Source organism: Thamnophis elegans, chromosome 10, assembly GCF_009769535.1.
Source record: "Thamnophis elegans isolate rThaEle1 chromosome 10, rThaEle1.pri, whole genome shotgun sequence".
NCBI lineage: Eukaryota > Metazoa > Chordata > Lepidosauria > Squamata > Colubridae > Thamnophis > Thamnophis elegans.
The window spans coordinates 35,122,235-35,143,714 of record NC_045550.1 but is presented as its reverse complement, the minus strand read 5'-3'; the positions used below and the strand labels follow the sequence as shown (position 1 = coordinate 35,143,714).

The window sequence follows — 21,480 nt, the reverse complement described above, 5'->3', positions numbered from 1 at the left end:
GCAAAAATATGATGCCTGGGGGGAGGTGGTTAAGAGGTGAAAAATAGGCCTTTTTTTTTTTTTTTTTTTTTGCGAAAATGGACCCATGTTTTGCAAAAACAGGGCATGCAGAGGATTTGGGAGGCCTGTGTTCCTGGAGGCTGGGAAAGGCAAAAATGAGCAAAAAATGGAACTATTTTTTTTGCAAAAGCATGCCCATTTTTGGCAAAAAACGAGCCATGCAGAGGGTTTGAGAGGCCTCTAGAGTGTTCCCGCGGGAAAAACAAGCAAAAAATGGGGCATGCAGAGAGTTTGGAAGTCCTGCAGAGTGCTATTACTGAGACAAGCTAGAGAGCTAGATGGAACTATACAAGGTTCTTATAGACGTTTCATTCTATCTAATTCCCATGTGTAAACAGAACAGGGTAGAAATGAGATTGTCTTAAGGTTTATTGGATATTTCATCCTGCAAAAACAAGAGTAAAGTTCATTTACATTCTCTCTTAGAATTTCCTTTGAATTTTATTTACTTTTAGGGGATAGAAATAAGGTTTTGTTTCATTACCATTTAACACAGTATTTCCTTCATTATCTCTAATTCCTGTTAAGGAACAAAAACTCATGCATGTTATGAAAAGTTTTGTTTTATTCATACCAATGGATAAATTTTATGAAATAATTTCTTAAATATAATGTATAGGTCTGTATATTAGTGAATAATACATCCTATTGTATTTTATTATTAATAACGCACAACCTTATTTATTTTCCAAGCTTTATCATGCTTGTTTAGGTTTTTATTTTTAGTGTAATTCAATTTATTGTTCTATGAATGACTTTTAGTACTGACGGATGGTGCTAAATATCTTTTGGCAATCTTTTACGGCTAACACTCTCCACTCATGTGTTCCTCTGTACATTATTATCTTGCACCATTTGCTATGATTTAAAGATGTCAAAAATGATCTATATATTTTACCTTTAATGAAATCTTTCTCTGTAGAATGAAATCATGGGAAGAATGTAGAATGCATTTGGGGATAAAAAACAGAACTAAAGAGCTGTTCACCTCTTTACCAATGGAGATGGATGCTAAATGTATGGATGTAGCTCTTCCAAGACATGTTGAAGCTGAAAGTGTTGGAATTGGAAATATTCTGTTTCAAAAGAAAACTTTTTCCTTCAAAATCCTCACTTTTATGGAAGGAATAAAGAATTGCACTAATATGCTATAGCATATAATACTGCAAAATAAAATCTTATCAAGAGTAGTTAAATTCTTGATTATTTACTGTTATTTTGTTTAATATTACATGATTCTAATTAAATTCAGTTTTAGAGGCAGCATTTGCAATGTAATATTTTTCAGATTCTTGTTCACATTGAAGTTTATTTATTTATTTTAAAGCTATGTATCTATGTAATTCATTACTACATCACTACCTTAATATCTAATTCAGTTGATTAAGAATAATCTTACAAGTTCTAATATAGAGATACAAGAATAGATTTAGCTACTGCTTGACATATCCTGACATATGTTTATATGAGCTCTTGTAGATATATTAACATTTTTGGTAATGATTAGCAATGTAAAATTCACCAAACTCATACAGACACATAGACACGCACGTACGGACACAATTTTTAAGACCTTATTTAGAATACTAAAATCATCAACATTTGATGATAATAGAAAATATTGGTACCAAGGGAACTCCAAGAAACATTTAGATTCTTATCCTTTTGTTCTTTCTTTTTATTACATGTTTGTATTGTAATCAAAAGGATGGCACATGTTCTCAGTAGATACACATAAAAAGGCTTTTTAGCAGCAAGATGTAGTTCTGATAAAAACCATATGAGAAATTTCTTTTTAATCCTTGAACAGATGCTGAACACCTTTTGAGATTTTAGGTAACAGGAATGAAATAGTCTATGTGCTACTATTCTCTTTCTCATTTTCTCAAGATTCTGTTGTTGAGAATACTATTATATTCTATTTAAACCAACAGCTATGTGAAGAAAATGCCTGATCACAGGTGCGAGGTTGGTTTTAGAATTTATTAATGTCACAGCAATTGCTGACAGGAGTTTATTTTTTATTTTCCATTACAGAATGAATGAAACTTGGAAAAATTAAACACTGCATGATAAGGTATTGTCATGTAATCTAAAGAAAATATTAGAGCTTCATTTTAGCATCATCTCTTTAGTCTTGCAACAGAATCATTTTCAAACTTCTGAAAAGCATAGACTTCTGTAAACATAAGTTTAATACTCTTTATGTTGTGTTTATACTTGGCTTAGCTTTTTTTTTAAAAAAAACTGCTCAATAGTAGAAGATTCTCTGCAAAAATTGCATCTAAAGCTCCAAAAGTATGCTTCTTTGTTTTATTGTGTACCCCTTTGTCAAAAAAAACATCAGTAGACCACAACTTCTGGAATGTTTTTCACCCTATCCAACTTTCTCATTTTAAGAGAAATATGTATATTAATGACATACTTCTCTATCTTTAGGTGACTAAGTAATGTTGTGAAGGTCCTGTCTGAGTGTCTGAAGACTGTGATGTGTCTATAGGGAATAATTGAGCTTCGATCAACCCTAGCAAACTGAGCAGCTTTAAGTTTTAGGTCTTCTGGATCCAATTAATTTTCTGTCTTTAGTTTTAGATGAGATAACACTATTTCAGATAGAACTGGCATGTGAACTTGGGAATAATCCTGGATTTTCAACAGCTGTTCAAGGCCTTCTGAAAATCTTATATAGTACACCAATGTACAGTACACCAATTTCATCCCTTCCTGTATTGAGAGGCATTGCACACAGACATTCATGCTTATGAGTAGGTTATTGTTATGTGATATAAATAGGACTGCCCTAGAAGGACATCTATAACTTGCAACTAGTAGAAAATGCAATAGTGTGAAAAATTATGGGCATCTCTCAATATAGCTATATTCCATTAACAGCATTGGTTCACAATAGTTTTTGAGTGTAGTTCAAATGCTGGTTGTCACCAGTGAAACCGTTCAAAAATGGGCTAGGATATTTGAGGGACCACATCACTCCAATTGTTTCTAACAATGCCATTAGATCTGCCTGGTGCTGGCCCTGTTTGAAGAGTGTCATCTAGTGGGAGTCAGGAAGCATATCCCTATTATAGCACATGCTTTGTGAAATACTATTTCACCAAGAGAAATGCCATGGGGATTGGGAGGGTTTTGAACTGATGAGCTATGTAATTTTGTTCTGATATGTTTACCCTTAAATGCCATTGTTTCCTTTGTTTCTGTTTTCATGTGCTTTTATCATTTTGTTTTTTGGTATTATACAGTAGGGGTTTTTTATTGCTTAGCTACCTGAAATTGCTTTGTAAGATGAGTGGCAAATAAATCAAATATACATTTATGCTGCAGACTGGGACTCACTTTCTTAAGTATTAATCGTTGACCCAACTCAGTGAGACTCTTGAAATGAAATTTGTATTGCCTATTCCTTCATATTCTAAATCCTTCTTCATCTTTTATGCAAAAATCCTGGTTATATTTATAATAGCTGCTTAATTATCTCCTATTACTCTTGCAACTTTTGTCCCATTACTTTATTTGGTTTGACCCTTAAATCAGAATAGTTTATTTAACACGATGTTTTTACTTTTCTCTTTGTTATGTTCCTCTATATCTAACAATGCAGTCCTAAATTAAACAGGCTGGGAAGCCCATGCTATCAATACTCAAGGAATATCAGCCCTTTGAGAAAACTGCTGGATAGCCTTTCCCCCTCCTTCCCCCCTTTATTGTTAATTTAGTATCTCTGTGTCCAAATGGAAGGTAGCCGAATAGAACAGGTTACTGAGCTGGTATCATGCATTCCTGAATAGAATTTTAATTAAGATGAGAAAAATATTTTCTAAAATTTCAGTACAGGTAGTGCTCAACTAACAATGGTAATTGGGACCAAGCACTTGGTAGTTAAGCAACACAGTTGTAAGTTCAAAAACCTTGTGACTGTGCTGTTTAATGACATGGCAATCACACTTGCCATTATTAAGTGAACACCAAATGGATCATTAAGCAAGGACCTCGTGTGACTTACAACTTCTTGCCAGTTTACCCATTGACTTTGCATGTGCATGTACAAGATCCGATCATAACTATTTCTTATTCAATGACCCAATGAGGATTACTTTATTTTAAAACAAAGTACAACTTCATTGACTTGATGGGAAGATCGTATATAAATATATAAATAAATAAGTGCAGTAATGGGTTTTGTGTCAAATTGCATAGTATTTTCTCTTAAAAATATTTTTTCTTAATGGGTGGTGGTAGATTTCTCATCCATTCATAGTACCAATTTGGATAGACTAATGTTAAGGAATAGGGAGTGATGGGTATCGGATCCCATTGCACCGGCATGGTGCAACTGGGCCGTGCACATGCACAGCGTGCACATGTGTATCCACCACCTGCAACGCTCCAGCTGCTTGACGGAGCATCGCGCAGGCTCCATATGCTCTGTGCACATGCGCAAATGCCCCGAACGGCTCAAATAGCGGTAAGGACAGTGGGTGGGCAGGTGGGCCCTCCGGAGCTCCCAGCAGGCACCGGTAAGCCAGTATCAGGGTGTACTGGTCGTATCCCACCACTGGTAATAGGATTATGCAAAGCAATCCATAAATGTTTTGCCATGTGTGTTAAATGTGAGAAATGGAACAAAAAACAAAGGATCAAAAGCAAAGTGAGATGGACAAGGACAGCTTTCCAAGTTGATATGTGAATATCTGAAAAGCTGCAGACACTTTAATGATTCAAAGTGGAATGGTTCATTTCTACAAATGTTACAAAGCAAAAAAACCTGTATAATAAGTTTGAGGAAATCACTTTCACATGTTTACAATATCACATTGTAGAAACATTAGTAGGAGGATCTGCTGTTTTAAGTCATGGAAGAAAAGTGGACTTAAATCTAATATTAATTGTATGTCTTAGATTTATCTAACTTGAAATATAACTTCAGCTCAATTTGGAGAAACACATATTATTTCATGGAGTTTCATTTTTTTCTATATTTTGATGTTTATCCAATTTTATAATTTTAAGAAAAAAATGTTAGTAAATACCAGTGTCTTTTATTCATTTGAATTATGAACTTTATCATCTGTCTTGAAGTAGACATTAATTAATTATATTTCAGAACATTCTTGGAGATTCTTGCCTTTACCTTTTAATTAACATTGTCACTCATAAAGAGATGGCACGCATGATATTAATTAAATTAGTCCCCTGTAGCTATTCACACATGGTCTAAAAATCTGTGATAATTACTTTTTTCACTGGCTAACACTATTATGAAGATTTGCAGAAAACATTTTAAAGCACATGTCACTGTTACTTTATACTTTATAAGTACAAGAAGCAAATAGTTATCAGATAAAGCATACGTTAGCTAGGTTATCTTGAAGCTGTTCTTATAGTTCTGGTATATATTTGAAGTAATCATTAACCCAATCTTCAGATATTCTAATCCTACACCTTATAGATAAAAAATATTTGCATTTGCAGAGTGCTTTATGATTATCTGCTCTTTTTAGTAATATCTACCAGGTTATCTGCAGGACCCCTCTTCCTAAGGACATCTTCCTGTCCTAACAGATTAGATAGGTTGGGTATACTCCAAGTCCCTTCTCTTAAATATTGCCTTATTTGGGATCTGAGCATCATGCTTTTTCCATGTCAGGTTTCCAAAAAATGCCCTAATTGATTCATGAGTCTTGAGCCAAATTTCAAAAGAAAACCAATCATTTATTAGGAGCTTTCATTTTGGCAAGACCTTTTTGCAGTCAGTTCTGAGCATTATTTGAATTATAGCTGAACTTTACCTCTGTTCCTTCCCTCCTCTCAGTCTGTGTCATAAATCACATTCCCCAATGAGATGCACCCGTCCCTAGTCAGCCGCAGTAATCTGAGATCCAACACTAGCCAAAAGTATGTGTGGAATGCGCCCTCCCCTTTCCTCACCTTGGCAATTTTATAAGTTGACAGCAGCCCATGCCCAATGGAACACCCTTCTTCCTGTGGTTTGGTAGGCCCCTATCATTCTAGCCTTCCAAAGATCACTTAAGACCTGGCTTTTCCCCTAAACACTTGGATAAGAGTGTTTTTGTGGTGGACTGAGGTTAAAGTTTATTAAGGTCCCATATTTTTACTATTTGTCATTTATATGTCATACACACATATCTATCTGTCTGTCTATTGTAATATTTTATTTATCCATTTATTTTAAAATGATGCTGTTATAACTATTGCTTGGGAGCTGTCAGAGTTCAGTATAAGATGTGTGGCTATACATATTTTAAATAAATAACTTAATGCTTCAGTAATAGAACTTTCAATAGTTTAATTGCAGAAAAGAAGGAACAATCCTTTTTATTCACAGTGTGAAGAATTTCTCAGTCTATCATTTATCACTATTTCAAGAAAAGGTATAAACAGTGGATTGTTTAAATATATTTTTCTCTATCTAGGAAAGTACCATGTGATAGAAGGTATAATTTCACCAGTTAGTGACAACTATGGGAAGCAAGGATTGGTAGCAGCAAAGCATCGAGTCGCAATGGTTCGGCTTGCAGTTGAAACATCCAACTGGATCAGGGTGGATCCTTGGGAGAGTGAGCAAAGTCAGTGGACTGAGACTCTCATAGTACTAAGGTAATATTATTGATAGTTGCTGCCGCTGATAGTAGAATTTAATCAAATACTTTAGTAAAAGATATAATCCACAAGCAAAGAAGGTAGAAAACTTTATTTTGCTTAGAGGAAAGGAGTTGTAAGTAGAGTCCTTTCATATATAGAAGAGAAGAATAAGGTAGATGGATAACTTTTAACAATCCCTCCTCCTCCTCCTCCTTCTCCTCCTCCTCCCAGACCGGGGGTGGGTTCCTGCCAGTTATAACCTCTTCTATAGAAGAGGTTCCACAAATCTACAGTGCCGTTTAGAACTGGTTCCAGCTCCCTCCCCCCCGCCTGTCCGCATATAATCAAGATGAAGAGTGAGAGGAGGAATTCTGGGAGTTGAAGTCCACAAGTCTTAAAGCTGTCAAGTTTGAACACCCCTGGGGTTTTTTTTCTAAAGGGTTAGGGGTGCAAAGGTCTTGCAACTTGACAGCTTTAAGACTTGCCTGCTTCAAATGCCAGAGTTTCTGAATCAACATTTTGGCTGCTAAGCAAGAGCGTTGGTAAGTGAGTTTCACCACATTTTGCAAGTTGGCCATGTCCATCCAGTCACAATGCTGGCGAGCCACTCCCACCCAGTCACATGGCCAGCAAGCCACTCCCACAAAGCAGGCCACACCTACAGAAGAGATTCTAAAAAAATTTGAAACCCACCACTGTATCAGACATTTACATTCCTTTTTTTAAATTCTTAATTATTTTCAGGATGATTATAAGTACATTTCGTTTGACATACACACAAAAAAGCCTAAGTATATTTGCTGTGTTGCTAACATATCTAGGTCCCAAATTATAACATTGTTCTGAAATTCATTTGATTACTGAAAATGCAGGATTCTGTATATTCTCAGAATTTTTCATTCTAATTTTCTATAAGAAACTACGTAGGTAAATTATATAACTTATACTCTGATAGCAAAGATTTTTCTAGTTACTTGGCTTGCAATCCTTGTTTTTTTTCCCCTAGTACCATAACATATGTTTGGGGAAAAAATGACTTTATTTTTATGCAGGAAACCCACTGCCGTCTGTCATACTGCTGTCAGCACAAGGGAAGTTGCTTAATACATGGCCAAGGCCTTTGAAAAGTTCTGACCTGCTTGATTTCCATCTGTTCCATTTCTATTAATTCCTCCACTGCTGGACATGCAGATCTAACAATCCCTTTCGTTTAGCCCTTAGTATGCTTTATAGTTTTTGTGAAGACAGCAATTACCAAGTCCCTGAACTGAAGGACCTTATAGCACCTTCTATTTCAGGGACTCATTTGGCTCATTTTTCAGATGCATAGATATCTGAAATTTTTGCACATTTAAAGAAATGTAGAGAATATCATCAGAAAAAGGAAAAAAAAAACAATCTAAGCAATATAGTATGGTTGGCTATCCAGAAAACTGCAGCTAACCAGCACATCAAATGTACCGTTTAACTTGCTGATATGATTGATATGGTTGACAGTTTAACACAAGTGATTCTGGGCAGTGTATAAAGATTAAATGCTAGTATTCTAGTATACTATTTACAACTTTACGACTAGTATTAGTCATTTCATACCATATTGCTGTCCAAAAAATATCTCAACTGAACAATAAAAATTGCTGATTAACAAAATTAAAATAAAAAATAAATTAAACACTACAAAATACACTAAGAGAATATAGTAAACAATGCATATAGAATTCAATTTTGGGGTGCAGTGCAATCCCATGTAGTAACAAAAGTGATTTTTAAATAAGATTACATTGTACATCAGTTTACATTTTAAATATGAAGTTATTCAATATATCAAAGCATATTTCCCCAAATTAATTAGCCATTATTCCAGAGAGGAAGTTTTACATTTTTGAAATCTCAAATTGCATAGTATTTTCTCGGTACAGGTGGGACTAGATTTCTCATCCATTCATGATATCAAGTTAGATAGACTAATATTAAGTAATAGGGCTATGCAAAGTATTCAAAACAAGTTTTGCCATATGTATTAAATGTAAACAAAGGAGCAAAAGCAAAGGAGTAATATATCAGTGATAAAACATCTATACCAATTTTGGGTGAAATATTCAAAGGCAATTTAATATTGAATTTAATATTATTTTTGATTGAAATTCCCACTGTTCAATCTTTTACATAATGATGAAATTTTACATTCATGTTCTAAGTCTAAATTATGCCTAGCAAATGTTTAATATCATGGGTTATAAGATTTCAAATTCATTTAAATTCCTCAATGTCACACTCATTCTGTGTCTATTAACATCTGTGTCAATAACATCTGCAGCCTTTCTTCAAGGAATTAAAAACTGACTGGGTGAGCTTGGGCCAATCGCTCTCTCTCATCTCAATTCACCCCACTGCATGGTTGTTGGGGGTAAAATAGAGCAAGGAAAGAGGATTGGTATGATCTTCGGCTAGATACTATTCTCAATTAAATGCAATCTTTGGAAAACCAGGCCTTTCTTTGTCATTTTAGGACTACTAGACACTCTTCGAGTGTTTATTTGAGAATTCTGCCTCAGTTGGTTTTGTGTGTCTTCATGTTTGCTCCTTGATTATTCTGAATCAGGCTCATAAGAAATTAAAGATGTTTAATGTCAGTTGCAATTAGTTATATATGGTAAGAATGAGAGAGCAAAGGGCTCCTAACAAGAATTTTGTAAACTCTAGAATATCATGAATGGGCTCTGTTCAGATGCATCATCCATCTTTTTATATTCACATATAATCACTCGAAGGACTTCCATTAATAAATAATTTGTTATTTCCATTTTAAGGAAAATCAATTGGAAAGTCGTCTTTCCAAATGAAAGCCATTGAAAGTCTTCAGTGGAAGATTTTGCTTCAAGACATGTAGTCCCTCTTATATTTGTTTTCTATGCTCTCTACATGTTTTAAAAAAGTAAGAAACAGCTGCATATCTTTTTCAAGGTTTTTAATTATTAACATATTTTAGTATCTAAGGTATTGTTAATTTTGACATGCTCCTTATAAATACTGTTTTTAAAAAAAATGTGAGTAATAATTAGGGTAGAAAGTTGGGTTAGAAATTAAATAAATCAAAACACAGTAATGTTACAAAATGTTGACTGCATTAGAAGGACAAATAGTTTTCCTATTGCACTCCAGGTGCTCATTCTTAACAGACTAAATGGGAATATAAATATCATTCTTTAGTCATTGCATTTTGGGAAGCTGGGCATTTAAGGCAACTCTTAGAATTTGGGAAACACTCTTGTACTTTTTGGGTACAGTATCAACATTCCTCACAAAGTTTAACATGAACTGACATATTTGGCACTTGGTTTAAATTATAAGCATTTGTTAACAATTATTAATTGTTTTAGAGGATCTCTTTTCAGTTTTTTAAGTAATATCTGAAAATTATTTCATTTATTTTGTTAAGTGATCCAACAAAATTCTATTTTATGTCATCTGTTACCTAGGATATTATATAAATAACAAATGGTCAACAGATATTGCAATTGAACAAGAGTGTGAAGTACTGTTTGCAAGGCACAAAATTAATCTGACAAAATCTCCAACCCTGTCATTAAACTCTGACCTAAAGTTTGCAACAGCCAATTGAATTTTAGAAAGTGCCAATAGAAGATAATCACAAAATGTATCCCTGAGAAAATTACCTTATACCGACCCCTTATTTTGTACAGGCATCATTACAAAGAGCTACTTAAATCACACAATATCAGAAAACTGTGTAGAGAAAATACTTGGTTCAAAGAAGAAGAAGGTGTCCCATCAATCAGATCATCAGTTACAGGTTTGTTTAATATAATTGTGTTGCAGTTCATAGAATGTAGTCCTACTACAATGTACACACCTTTTTCTTCTACTTCATTGTTCACAATAGAAAACCAAGGAAAGGAGATAAAGAATCTATAATAGTCCTTGAAGATTAAGCATAATAATTAGGTTATAACTGCATCAAAATTTGAAGGCTAAACAAATATTGTAATAACCAAGTTATATTTTGCACTAGAGACAAAAATAATACAATATAAGAGATCTGCCGAAAAATAATAAAATCAAGATAGCGACAAATGTTAATGTTAGCTAATGTTCAAGCCCCATAATGTCTGTCCTAGAAGGCCTTCAAAGACAGAGAATGGGTCTTTTGACAGTTTTTGAACAAAGTATAAAGTGTGTTCATGTATTCTTTAATTTTCCTTGAAAAAACAATAAATGTGTTCTTAGCTTATGTTAAAGTTATGAGAATAACCTGATTCCTTCTGAAAAAAATTTGAAGGTTTGAATTTATCTGGCTAAGGAAAACACTCCATCTTTCAATATCTAAAATCTATTCAGTAAACCTATTCAGTAAAAGAGAATGATGCTGTTGTGTAGAATTAAATAAAAGACAATAAAAAAGTAACAGTAACGCAAAATGTAGGAGAAGGCCAATTTGTGTAAAATGTCAATATAATTTGTTTATGGTTACTTTTACCAATTCAGTAGCTCACATTTAGATTGTCTGCTTTAAAAGCTGGAGATTGTATGTACAGGAAAAGTAATTTATAGGTATCAAACATGTCAAGACTAGTTTTAAAAATATCAGTGGAATCTTTCAGCACTGATCGGATTATGCACAGCTCTACCCGGTGGTGGGTTTCAAAATTTTTTGAACCTCTTCTGTAGGTGTGGCCTGCTTTGTGGTAGTGGCTTTCCAGCCATGTGACCACGTGAGAGTGGCTTGCCAACCATGTTACTGGGTGGGAGTGGTTTGCCAGCCATGTGACCGAGTGAGAGTGATGCAGTCATATGACGGTGGGCGTGGCCAACTTGTAAAATGTGGTGAAATTCACTTAACAACGCTCTTACTTAAACCAAAATGTTGGCTCAGAAACTCTGGCATTTGAAGCAGGCAAGTCTTAAAGCTGTCAAGTTACAAGACCCTTGCACCCCTAACCCTTTAGGGAAAAAAACCCCAGGGTGTTCAAACTTGACAGCTTTAAGACTTCAACTCCCAGAATTCCTCCTCCAGTCATGTTGTCTCAGGAACTCTGGCATTGAAGTGTGCAAGTCTTAAAGCTGTCAAGTTACAAGACCCTTGAACCCCTAACTCTTTAGAAAAAAAAAACCAGGGGTGTTTATACTTGACAGCTTTAAGACTTGTGGACTTCAACTCCCAGAATACCTCCTCTCGCTCTTCATCTTGATGATGTGCGGACGGGCGGGGAGGAGGGAGCTGGAACCAGTTCTAAACGGCAATGTAGCTTATATAGAAGAGCTTAGAATTGGCAGGAACCCACTCCTGGCTCTACCTAACAATGCATTTTGCTAACTGGAAAAGTTGGAATTGGGATGTTGTAAAATTTCCCTTTCTAGATATGACACAGTCCTCAAAGTTAATTTCTAAGCCTATGAGTAAAACATTATTTCTATATAACTTAGCTTGAGACGATTTCAGTTATTTGCAGTTGGCCTTCAAAAATAAAAAACACTACAAAGATATTTTTAAGGATTTTTATTGTTTTACATCTTTTTCTTCAAATTACTATTATAGTTCTTTTCATTTCTATTTAGGGTCACTGATTTAGCTTTATATGCACAGTTATTTCTTACTATTTTAATTTCAACTTGGCCAAATAACTTTGTATTGTTTCCTTGGTTATCTAGGAGCTCTACCTTTTAGTAAGATCTTGTTGGGTATTAAATCTACCTGTTTCTTTTGTGCTATTGGTAATCTCACCATTGTCTAACCTGGCTAACCTTCTGGAAAGGTCTTAGGGAGTGTTATTATAACTTTTGCACTATCAGTATTGATTCTGATAACGCCAGTCAAAAGGTTACAAAAACAAAGGCTCAAGAGCTGGAGTATTATTGTAAGCACTTGACTTCAGCAAAAGCTATTATCTGTTGTGAAAGTGCAAGATCTTATTTAACAGTAGCTCTCAAAAATCGAAGGATATTATATGCTCACTTTTCTTCCTATTGAAGTTGATTCTTTTGTCAGCCTTCTTTGAAAAGCCATTTAGTTGTTCAGTTTGGCTACATATCAATCTTTGGTTTTTTTTTTTAAGAGTTCCCTATTTTTCTCACAAGTTTTATTCTGTGGCTGTCAGGAAATACATCTTTTCTCCATCACTTCATTTAATGTCACCACTCAAAGTTCTTTGTTTGGTTTACTCAGGAAAAACCTGCCATACAGACTTTAATACATATCCTGATTTATGCCTGTGGTGCCTCATAATCCCCCCTTGTTGGTTTTGGATTTTTACTTCTTTTTTTTTAAAGATAACATTAGTACATTTGAAGTGATCTGTTCATTTTCAAAATACAACCGAGCCCAACAAATATGTTTAGTCCCAATGAATTCATTGCAATTGAAATTAATAATCCATAGCTGGGAAGTACCTTAGGCTAATATAGTATGCAATTTCCAAGGAGCCTTTCTAATCATATTGTTATGTGAAAACATCCTGCATGCAATTAAGTTTATAATTCAGAAGGATTAGATTCTGGCATTTCCTTAAAAAAGGTTGTAGCCAATGAATATTGGAAAAGGGTTTCTATAGAAGCTATGATGCATTATGGCTTAGGTGGACCAATGACCTATTGCAAGACAAAAAATTTCAAGCAATAACAGGAGCTTAACTCAATATTCATTTTATATAAAGCACTTTTATCCCATTCTTCAGATAAAATGGTATAGCATATATAGCAATAAAAATGGCAGTCTTTTAAAATAAAAAGTTAATTACTTCAATAGGTCTTCATCAAATATTTTTCTAAGCTTAACAGCTTTGGGTATCCACTGTGGGAAAAAGATGTAAATATCATAATGCCCTTATATAAATCAGTATTGCTTATACATTTGGCATAATGAGTGCTGCTCTAGTTGCCACACCTCAAAAATGGTATAGAAGAACTATAGAAAGTTCAGAGGAGGGCAGCTAAGATGATGAAGCAGCAGCTTCCATATGAGGAAAGGTTGCAACATTTGAGCAAATGAGAGGAAACATGATTAAGGCATACCAAATTATGCATAGTGCAAATAAAATAGACAAAGAGAAGCTATTTACCTGCTCCCAAAATAAAACCAATGAAATCGGATCCTGGAATAATTGGGGTAGACAAAAGGAAATACTCTTGTGAAACAATTTGTAATTAAAATTTTAAATTCACTACCAAGATATCTGGTGCTGTCTACCAGCTTAATGGCCTCAAAAAAGGTTTAGATCAATTCATGAAAGTCATGAACTCAATCATCATCATCATCAATGATGCCAGTTTAATGGCCTCTGAAGTCCCTCTGCTGGGGAATTAGTGGACTTCTTTGGCCACTTTGAAATCTGAATGTAGAATTAGATGGACCATGTTTCTGATTTAGCAAAGCCCTGCTTATATTCTTACAACAAAACAAAGACATATTGGAGAAAGAAAGGAAAACCACACCTTTACATTACTTTAATAACTTGATAAGGAGGGCAAACAAGAAAAAAGTGAAGATACGGATCTATTGCCTTCAGAAGTGAGCATCAAAATGAGTTTATCCATGTGAAGAAGCCAGAGTAGCAAAATAACAAACATTTATGACAATTCCTAAAGAATAAAACAAATTATATGCTAACTTGTTGAAAAGTACAAAGCCAGTCCTGGGGCTGGGCTGTTTTACAATTTACTGAACTGTGTCAAGCAAAAAGTGTGACATATATTATTACCTGCCTTTATTATACATAAGCTGGCTTTGTGTTCAGTGCTGTTTGCTCTTAGCTGTCAAGTAAGAAGTCAGTTCCCTTGAAACCTTGGTAGCTAAGCTGGAAAAACAAATGTATGTAGACAAGATTGTGTAGGATGTGAGTCCATTCTCAGATGATAGGTACATTGGTGCTAAAGTAAAGGGGTTGCAGGAAAGAATGACATTTTTATATAATAATTTTTTCATAGGAGATCATCCTTGGATGATAAACCCAAATACCACCATACTGATGATATTTCACAGAAAGTGAATAATTTTTGCTTGTGGGCTGTTTAATAATTAGAAACACTGATAAATTGTTTTGTGAAAGGTGTGTGTAGACTGCATGGTGACTTATCTGACTGTTAAAGTTGTGGACATTAGGTATCATCCATTGACAGGTCTGGATAGTGTTGGTAATGAAGGATAGCTTGTCATTCCTATGGATGTCAGTGATCCTGAAAAAATGTATTCAGACAGGTCTGGAAAACAGAGAAACAGATCAGGACAGTTCTGGAAAACAAAGTTAAGAAAGGCAGGCTGGGAGAAGACAAGGCAAGCTAGCGACATCAAAGGTCAACACTAATGCTGGGATGAAAAAAACAGTGGCTTAGTGGACGCTTTAGTGGGGCAGTTTTGAGAATTTGTATCACAGAAATAACAAGCTCTCAGGTTTCTGGGAGACTGAAAGATAAATATTCCAATGATAAAGGAAAGGGAAATTCCAGTATACCAATGGTGGGACAGCAGGTAGGAAGGAAAAACATCTGTCAAAAATAAAATAAAATAAAAGATAAATAGCTGTTCGCAATACAAGAAGAACAGAGAAAGAAGGGACAGGAAAAGGCCAGAGAACCAGCCTTTGCCCGTCGGTTGGTTGGTTTTCCTAAAAGTAAATAATGCCAGGTAGGTGCGGATGGAAAAGCAGGGAGCCACCTTGAACTCTCCTCCTTGCTGCCTTGAACCATCCTTCTTTCACACATAATAAACTATGTGAAAGCAGCAGCACTGCCATATTGCTAAGGCATGGTCAAGGTACTTCTGTGGGACCAGTACATTTTATATCAACACATTTTCCTCCCAATTGAAGGATAGAAGGAAAGCACAATGTAGCTGTGAGGAATAAAGCCACCAAAGTTTTATCAGAATGGATGGAAAATTGTTTAGACTTTTGGATAGCTCAGTTCAAATATGGGAGCCATCAGGGTAATAAAGAACCATTAGAAAAGGGAGGCAGAGAGCAACCTCAGAGAAAACACCTTTCTAATTAGTAACAGATTAGGGTTGAGTGAAAGGAAGAACACAGAAACATTAAAAGAAAGTACCTGAGATGTAATATACAGTGAGCAGAATAAGTTATGGCATTGACTGTAAAGAATTCATGAAAAGGATACCTTTTAAAATGTCTACCATTTAAAAAAGAAAATATTAGAATACAAGGTGCAATACAACTGTGATTTGGTTGCTGCTCCCAAACCTTAACTTGGCATGACTATGTGGAAAGTTGGGTGTAGGAAAAGCAATGCACTTTAGGCCGTTTTCCTAACTTTATGTCCTTGATTGTTTGTGAAATGACCTACTGATATGCATCTAAGGCCTACTTGGAGAAGGGAAAGTGTCAATGTAATGACACAGCACCTGCTTCATTAGTGAATACCCACTAATTAAATTACCTCTACTAATTAAAGTAGCTATTCTGCTACTAACTAATTCTGTACATATGTAAAATTGTGTCCAATAAATAAAATGGTAAATGTCATTAGATTGTTCTTCATGTATATTATTTGATCAGCACTGATGAAGATCCATGGAGAATGCACATTTTATATGAGGAAAAGGGGTTTGGAGGTACAAAATTCTCACTTGAAACTTGAAATAGGAAAAATTAAGACAGTTTTTGTAACCATCTGCTTTTTGAAAAGTAGACAGATTGATAGGCTGAATTTTAATATTTATTCTTAAGCAAAGACTGCATGTCAACAAAGAAAACAGACAGTAAAAAAAATATTTCTCACAATATACTCTCATCATTCTTGCAGTTGTTCCAGAGCTAAAACTTCTATGCGGAGCTGATGTTTTGAAGACATTTCAAACACCTAACCTCTGGAAAACAGAAGATATTATCGAAATAGTGGAAAGATTTGGATTGGTCTGTGTTAGTCGTGCTGGCCATGATCCTTCCCAGTACATCACTAATTTAGAGTTTTTAAATAACTGCCAGCATAATATCCATTTAGTAAAAGATTGGGTTCTAAATGAAATCAGTGCTACCGGCATAAGGTGTGCCTTGCGCAAAGGACAAAGTGTGAAATACTTGTTGCCAGATTCTGTTATTTCTTACATTAAGAAACACAATATATATATGGAAAAGACTGAATGAAATAAATTAAAGAAAATTTGGTATAGTCCCTTAAAGTGTTTATGCTGTTTACTTATCTTTTGGTAAGATTGAGTGAGTCCAGAGACAGGCATCAAAAAATCTGCAAAGTCTGAGGAACAAAATACATTAGGAGAGATTGGACAAACTGAATATGTACAGCCTGGAAAAAGAAGAAGGGAAAGGAGGAACATGACTGAAACCTTTAAATATATTAAGGGTGTGAATAAGGTTCTAGAAGGAAAATTTTGGTACAGGCAGTCTTCAACTTACAACTTAAATTGAGCCCAAAATTTCTGTTAGGAAGCTAGACAGTTGTTAAATGAGTTTTGTCCCATTTTACGACCTTTCTTACCACAATAGTTAAGTGAATCACTACAGTTGTTAAGTTAATAATATGATTGTCAAATGAATATGACTTCCCCGTAAACATTGCTTGTCAGAAGTTCACAAAACGTGATTATATAACCCCAGGACACATCAACTGTCATGAATATGAGTTGCCGCATATCTGAATTTTGATCACATGACCATGGGGATGCTGCAAACATAATGAGTGAAAAATGCTCTTAAGTCACATTTTTCAATGGTGTTATAACTTGGAACTGTTGTAAGTTGAGGACTACCTGTATTAAGCTGTATTAAGTTGAAAATCAAACCTCAAACTGACAGAAAAAGTTCAGAACTAATGTTAGAAAGTATTATTTCACAGAAAGAGTAGTGGAAGCTTGGGACCAAGCTATCCATTACTATCCAGCAGAAATAGTGGGTCAAGTCATCAGTAACTAAGTTTAAACATGCTTGGGATAAATACATGTTTATTATCTGACAAAAAATTAAAAATAGAATAAAAACAAAATAAAAATAAACAATTAAAATATTAAAAAGAAAGTGAACTCAGACAAACAAACCAAACACTCAAAGGGCAGACTCAATGGACCACTGGGTCTTTTTCTGCCATCAGTTTTAACTCCCAATAATTGGTTTATTTTTTATGGACAGAAGCAATGGTGGGATACAGCCAGTTCACACCATTTCGGGAAAACGGGTTGTTAACTTTCTGAGCAGTTTGGTGAACTGGTTGTTGGAAGAAATTATTAGGGCAGAGAACTGGTTGTTAAATTATTTGAATCCCACTACTCGATAGAAGTGCGTATGTATGTGCGTGTATGCGTGTATTTATGTGTGTGAGAGACCTCTTGGAGATAAACATTTGTAAGAAATCCACTAAATGAAAAATTTGCATGAAATAATGTGAACATTTCTAGAGATTGCATTTAAAACTGGATTTCACCACTCTACATAAACAATCAAGATTCATGACAAATGCTGTTCCTATGTTAAAGTCAATAAATAAAGCCAATTTATTGATTTCATGATACAAAAACTGTAAAGTATTGGAGTCAGTCATGTATACACATTGTAAACGTATTTTTAATGATGCCTTGACCGAATTGAAATGTGGTAAAGTTGTTTAAGAATTTGTTAGCATGAAAAGTATTTTTACTTTGTTTTGGGAGGAAATCTGCTTTAATGTTTTTAGTTAACATTTCAGTGTGAATTTTTTATACATCTTGAATTATTTCTCTAAACCTTTCATTATACCAAGTGCCATAATGTTCTTAATGCATCTATTTTAGTATTAAATTGTCAGCCACTGTCATGTTACAGTAGAAGAAACAATTCTGCTTGTCAACACTGGATTTGTAAGGCTTACCTGATTACATTTATGCCACTGCATCATTCGCATTTTCTAAACATTAAAGAAAAAACCTACATAGTTTCTGGTTAATTACTTTGTATTATCTATGGGCATTTCACTAGTCCTTCAAATAAATTCAAAGAAAATTAGTCCATTTTCAGATATGTCAGTATTTTAACCGTGAATACAAAGGTCAGAAGACATTAATTTTTAATACAGTCTAAGACAAAAATGTAACATGCTGCTCCGTCTTATAGATCAGTGATGGCTAACCTTTTTGTCCTCGCATGCCAAAAGCGAGTGCGTGCGCACAACACTGATGTGTGTGTTCCCACAACTATAATACAATGTGCACATGACACTCCTGAATATCCCCTTGTGCATGTATGTGTGACCCCTGCATGCTCCCCCACCCCCGCGCATGCGTGCACAACCTCCATGCCCGTTTTGGGCCTAGCAGGCCTCCCTGAAGCTTCATCAGATCAAAAAAGGGGGATGGGGTGCAGCGCCCCCCTGCACCCCAGTTTGGGCCTACTGGGCCTTCCTGAAGCTTTCTGGGACGAAAAACGGGACACGGGTGATGCACCACATCCCCCACACTCCCACTGCCACCCATGCATGCATATGCTGTTACAGGTGTTATGTCTGCCTTGTATGCAGATTTTTTCCTCTCTAGCATTCATCTCCATTGTTCAGTGATGCATTTCCTGTATCTCTAGTATTTAACTCTATCTTCATCTCCATTGTTCAGTGATGCATTTCCTGTATCTCTAGAATTTAACTCTATCTTCTGTGAGAAACCTCCTGCTTCTGTTAGGTGTATATAGTTATATTCTCGATGGCTTGTATAGTGTTTTAACTGCATTTTGATTAAACAACACGCACTGCAGAGACCCAAAAATCGGCCGGCGGGAGGCACACACACATGCATCATTGAGGTCAGCTGGGACAACGGCTCACATGCCAGCAGAGAGGCCTCTGTGTGCCATCTGTGGCATGCGTGCCCAAGGTTCATGATCACAGTTACAGGCCTTCAGAAAGCTAATCAAGCAAAATGTTGCCTGAAACTTGAATATATGTTTCAACAATAAAAGTTGGGCTCCTCAGAGCCAATCAAAAATGTTAATTAGCTGGAAGGCATATTCCCTTTCAATGATAGAGTCAGCAAGCTGTGGAGAAATTTGTCCTGTTCCTTGATTCTGACTGGTAGCGACACAACATTGTCTTAAGTAAGCAGGAACTGGCATTTCTTTTCAAGCAGCAAACACACATTTTATTGCTTTTTTCCTGTTCTTTCTCTTGACCTGCTGCTTAACAATAGGAAACCATTTACAGAAACATTTTCAACCCCCTTATTAGGAGAAGACAATATCAGTCAAAATTCTGAAAGATATTTATTTTGCTATACTTCTGCAGTCTAATGGTGGCAGAATATAATTCAGGCTTAAGGAAATGTTGGTTTCTATACTATTTTTTAAAAAAAAAAATATTTTGTATGCTAGTTGATTGTGATAAAAATTTCCTTTCCTCCAGAAACTAATTTCAATGCACTTTCTTAAAATAGCTAGTCTGAGCATTGCCATTCTTAAATAAGATTCCTTTTCTTTTTTGAGGGTAAACAGAAAAAGTAAGTGCATGAACATCTGATAAAGGAAGATTGCCTTTTCCAGGCAACTTTCAGGTACCTTATAGCTACAATATAGGACTTGGCTATTGAGGTTTGAATTCAGATGCTACATCTTTGAAGTTAATGTGTACATGTTATTCTGAACATGTTACTTCATTTGTTCGTACTATTCTATCTCATGGTTGTCTTACAAGCATTTCATTTAAGAAGTCATATCAACTCAGGATGTGGGTGTAAGTATTAAAACTAATAATTCAAGATTTAAATAAAAGGCATCAAAAATTCAATAAATTGCTTTGATAACTGAGCTCAATCTTGAAGATTTTGGAATTAATACATGAAATTAATGACACAATATAATTCAGTAGAAGTCAGATAATATTTTTCAAATATCTCTTTATTTAGAGGCTTAACAAATATTCCAAATTAACAAATTCAATTAATTTAACCTTGCATTCATGTTACACTGAAAAGTATTTAGGATTGTTAAAATTTCCCTGCTGTATTTTTAAGTGACGAGAAGACTTTACAGTCTAATGTGATTCCCTTCAAGCAACAGCATATTGTTGAATAATGCAGTACAACATGTATTTTTTTCTTCACTTGCTTACTTGCACAGGAGTTAATGGGTTTCTGTGAAGTACTGCTTATTCCTCAGCCTGAAAAGACTTCACATTCTCTTAGCTGAAAACGTGTTCTGATTAATAAAATGCTCACTTCTGCTAGAGATGCTGGATGTTAGTCCAATAATACAAGGTTGAATGAATAACGCCTGGTGCATTTTCAGCTATCTATTAAGTAGCTAGTTAAAAGATGGTCATCTTATATCACTAAGGAATAACTTCATTAAGCATGGTTTGTTCAACAAATTTGGCTACATAAAAGAATATAATCCCTTTTTAGTGGTATAACCTCTTTTTGCAAAAGAGGAAACCAGTTGTTAAGGACTATAACATTGCATCATTCTTATTAAATAAAATTCCCTCTCCAAACAGTGGGTAGAACTTACCATTATCAGTAAAAGCCATCTTGTTTATTTAGTCATTTAAAAGCAAAAATATAGCATTGTTAAAATCTCTATCCAGATAATCAGTGACCTTATAACTGTCCTGCAGAAGGGGAATGACATATTCCATTGAAATCAAACCACCCCGCAAGCAAAAATTTTCAGCTTTGTGGAAGAACTTAAAAATAACACTTCAATGCTAATCAGCTTAAAGGAACTAGCTTAGCTGTATTGCTAGACGAACAGATAAAGGAACTAAGAGTTTAAACTTGCTTGTAGAAAAAGGACTGAGCTGGTTGGTGCAGAATTAAAACACTAGAAAAAAACTTAGACTTTTAACTAGAAAACAAACAGGAGT

At 34.9% G+C, this 21,480-nt stretch overlaps 1 protein-coding gene across 2 annotated transcripts in view; it reads left to right on the top strand.

The window, feature by feature from the left end:
* Positions 1–17,810, top strand: part of LOC116514000 (nicotinamide/nicotinic acid mononucleotide adenylyltransferase 3-like) — a 35,915-nt gene extending 18,105 nt beyond the window's left edge. For both annotated transcript variants that reach the window (XM_032225368.1, XM_032225367.1), the window contains exons 3-5: positions 6,510–6,693; positions 10,383–10,492; positions 16,450–17,810. In XM_032225368.1, the coding sequence (XP_032081259.1) occupies positions 6,510–6,693; positions 10,383–10,492; positions 16,450–16,790 (635 nt within the window). In that variant the 3' untranslated portion in view covers positions 16,791–17,810. The remainder of the gene's footprint in view (positions 1–6,509; positions 6,694–10,382; positions 10,493–16,449) is intronic.
* Positions 17,811–21,480: the final 3,670 nt, after the last annotated feature.